Source organism: Petaurus breviceps, unplaced genomic scaffold (assembly GCF_028583685.1).
Source record: "Petaurus breviceps papuanus isolate PSGF00001 unplaced genomic scaffold, PetGlider_PUasm1.0 188, whole genome shotgun sequence".
Lineage (NCBI taxonomy): Eukaryota > Metazoa > Chordata > Mammalia > Diprotodontia > Petauridae > Petaurus > Petaurus breviceps.
The window spans coordinates 40972411-40975192 of NW_027185804.1; the positions used below are offsets into that span (position 1 = coordinate 40972411).

Sequence of the window (2782 nt, forward strand, 5' to 3'; positions counted from 1 at the left end):
TTTGACCTCTCTGTTGCCTTCTACACTACTCCCTCCTCCTTGGTACTTTCTTGTCTTTACATTTGTAGATTATCACTCCTGGTTTCCTTCCTACCTATGGGATCATTCCCTCTTTCATTGAATCTACCTTCAAATCACACCCTCTAAATGTAGTTCTCTGTCCTTGGCCCTATTCTCTTTTCCCACTATGCTATTTCACTTCTATCTTATACTTATGTACCTGGCACACTCTGGAATCATGCTCTATTTATCTCAATAACCCAGAAGGAATTGTTCCTACTCTCGGGTAAAGCTTTTTTAATATAATAATCAATCCAAATATTCCTCATTACAAATGATGGAAAGGTACATTACCCTATTGTAGGAGATACACACATATATTTGTGTATATTTGTGTGGATGTATCTATGTATGTGTATGCATGCATGTATGTATGTATACAAAAAAAGAAATGATGGGGGAAATAGAAGTGCTCTCCTGGAATGCATGACTATTCCATCCATTTTCACTTGGCTTAGGAGCTCTGAGGGAGATTTTGAATGTTTCAGATATACAGTATAATCATAGAGAGTCATAACGAAGCTTTAAATTATGCAAAATGCTCGCTCTATATTAGATCATTGGTAAATAAAAACACAGAAATACAATGGATACAGATCAGGTCTTTTGGTAGTGAAGACCTGGGTAGAAGTTCAATCTTTGCAACACATTTAGCTGTGTGACCCTGGGAAATTCCTCTCTGATCTGAATTGATAGAGGGAATAATTCCTTACCAGGATCTTCTTACACAAATGAAATCACAAATCTGACCAAAGTAACAATAGTTCTATCATATAGAAAATAAAGCCACAATTATCTTGTAACATGCTACATTTCAAAGAGTGGAAAATTGATATATGAGATGTTAATGAATGTAGAAGATTTTGTTTATTTAAATTGGTAGTCATTATATAGATAACTCACTGAGGTGAAGATATAATCTATGATTCATAGGTCCCTTTTCCTAAAACCTCAATTATTCATATTCTTTCATGTATATAAAATAGTTATTATGCATATATGTATATGTAAAAGCACATGTTTTCATTTCTTTATATGTGTATACATGTATGTGCATATATGTGTATGTATATACAAATTCATTTGGAAAATTTCACATTATAAGGAATATTTGACATATGGATAATTATCAGAAATGTTTTAGAATAGATTCTAAGTATAGAATGGACCAGGTGAATTCTGAGGTTCCTTTCTCATTTTGAGATGCAGTGTTTGTATATTGGCATGTTAATATTGCCATTTCAATAAGACTTCAAGCAGTTCCAGTGCCTTAGTATATCTTTAATGAATTAAACTGGACTCTCATAAACCCAATTTCCCACTATACAGTCCAATTCATTAAGGTGATAGCAATCAAAATTAAGAATTTATTTTATTTTTCAGTTTTCCCAGGGCCCCTTTCACATCTTTGTTTCTCAAACTGTAGATCAAGGGGTTTAACATAGGAATGACAAGGGTATAGAACAAAGAGGTCATTTTGTCTTGGTCTAGTGAATAGGCAGAACTTGGCCTGAAGTACATAAAAAGGATAGTACCCTGGAAGATTGTGACAGCAGTTAAATGAGAAGTACAGGTTGAAAATGTTTTGTATCTGCCCTCAGTGGAATGGATCTTAAACACAGACAGGACTATGTAACAATAAGAAATGAGGACTGCTGAAATGGTGACCATTTCAATAAAGCCAAAGACAGTGAAGATCACCAGTTCATTGACGTAGGTATCAGAACAAGAGATTAATAAAAGTGGAGGAACATCACAGAAGAAATGATTAATCTCATTGGACCTGCAGAAACTCAGTGTGAAGGTTAAAGTAGTATGGAGAAGGGCATCCACCATCCCCACCAGGTAGACACTAACAATCAGTACATAGCAGACCCGGCTAGACATATTTACTGTGTAAAGGAGAGGGTTGCTTATTGCCATGTAGCGATCAAAGGCCATTACTGCTAATAGCAGGCACTCAGAATCTGCAAAGCAACAGAAGAAGTAGAATTGCAGAGCACAGCCAATGAAGGAAATAGATTTGTCTTTGGCAAAGAAGTCCACCAGCATCTTGGGGCCAATGGCTGTGGAGTAGCAGAGATCACAGAAGGACATGTGGCTAAGGAAGAAGTACATGGGCAAATGGAGCTGGGGATCTATCCTGATTAATATGATCATCCCCAGGTTTGCTATAATAATAACTAGATAAATGATGAGAAAGAGAACAAAAAGGAGCACTTTTAGCTCAGGAGCATTGGTGATTCCCAAGAGAATGAACTCAGTTGGGATGGAGTAATTCCTCTCCATCATTCCTGCTTTGTTCTCTCTTCTGTTTTGTGAACAGGAAACAGGCAAATGGAGGAATTGTGCTTTCACTCTTTTCTAAAGCTAATGAGCTCAGGACTTTTTGATTGCTTCTCATCTGTAAGAAGGAGACAGACAGTTCTTGTACATTATTTATTAATAACAAAGAAAGATGTCAAATTTCATCTTATCCAGACAAGGTATTAACAAAACAGAGAAGGAACTGAAGAGTTAAAGATAACTCACAAATGTATAGTGTTATAAGGCTTAAAAAATTCCTTAGCCCAAACTGATGAGGTATGAACTGCAAAGATTAGTATTTCAAATCTTCCTCTGTGAAAAAAAGAAGTTCAGAGGTATTGGATAATGTCCCATTGATCACACAGTTAAGTAAATATTAGCTGAAGATTTTCATTCAAGTTGTCCTGATAGGAAT

At 35.7% G+C, this 2782-nt stretch overlaps 1 protein-coding gene across 1 annotated transcript; it reads right to left on the minus strand.

Moving 5' to 3' along the window:
- Positions 1 to 1419: 1419 nt before the first annotated feature.
- On the minus strand, positions 1420 to 2423 carry LOC138163546 (olfactory receptor 5W2-like). Its single transcript, XM_069090996.1, has one exon. The coding sequence runs from the start codon at positions 2350 to 2352 to the stop codon at positions 1420 to 1422; it is 933 nt and encodes a 310-aa protein (XP_068947097.1). The 5' UTR covers positions 2353 to 2423.
- Between the last annotated feature and the right edge of the window lie 359 nt (positions 2424 to 2782).

Coding starts and splice junctions, on each gene's coding strand:
- LOC138163546 (XM_069090996.1), bottom strand. CDS start 2,352: ATGATGGAGAGGAATTACTCCATCCCAACTGAGTTCATTCTCTTGGGA.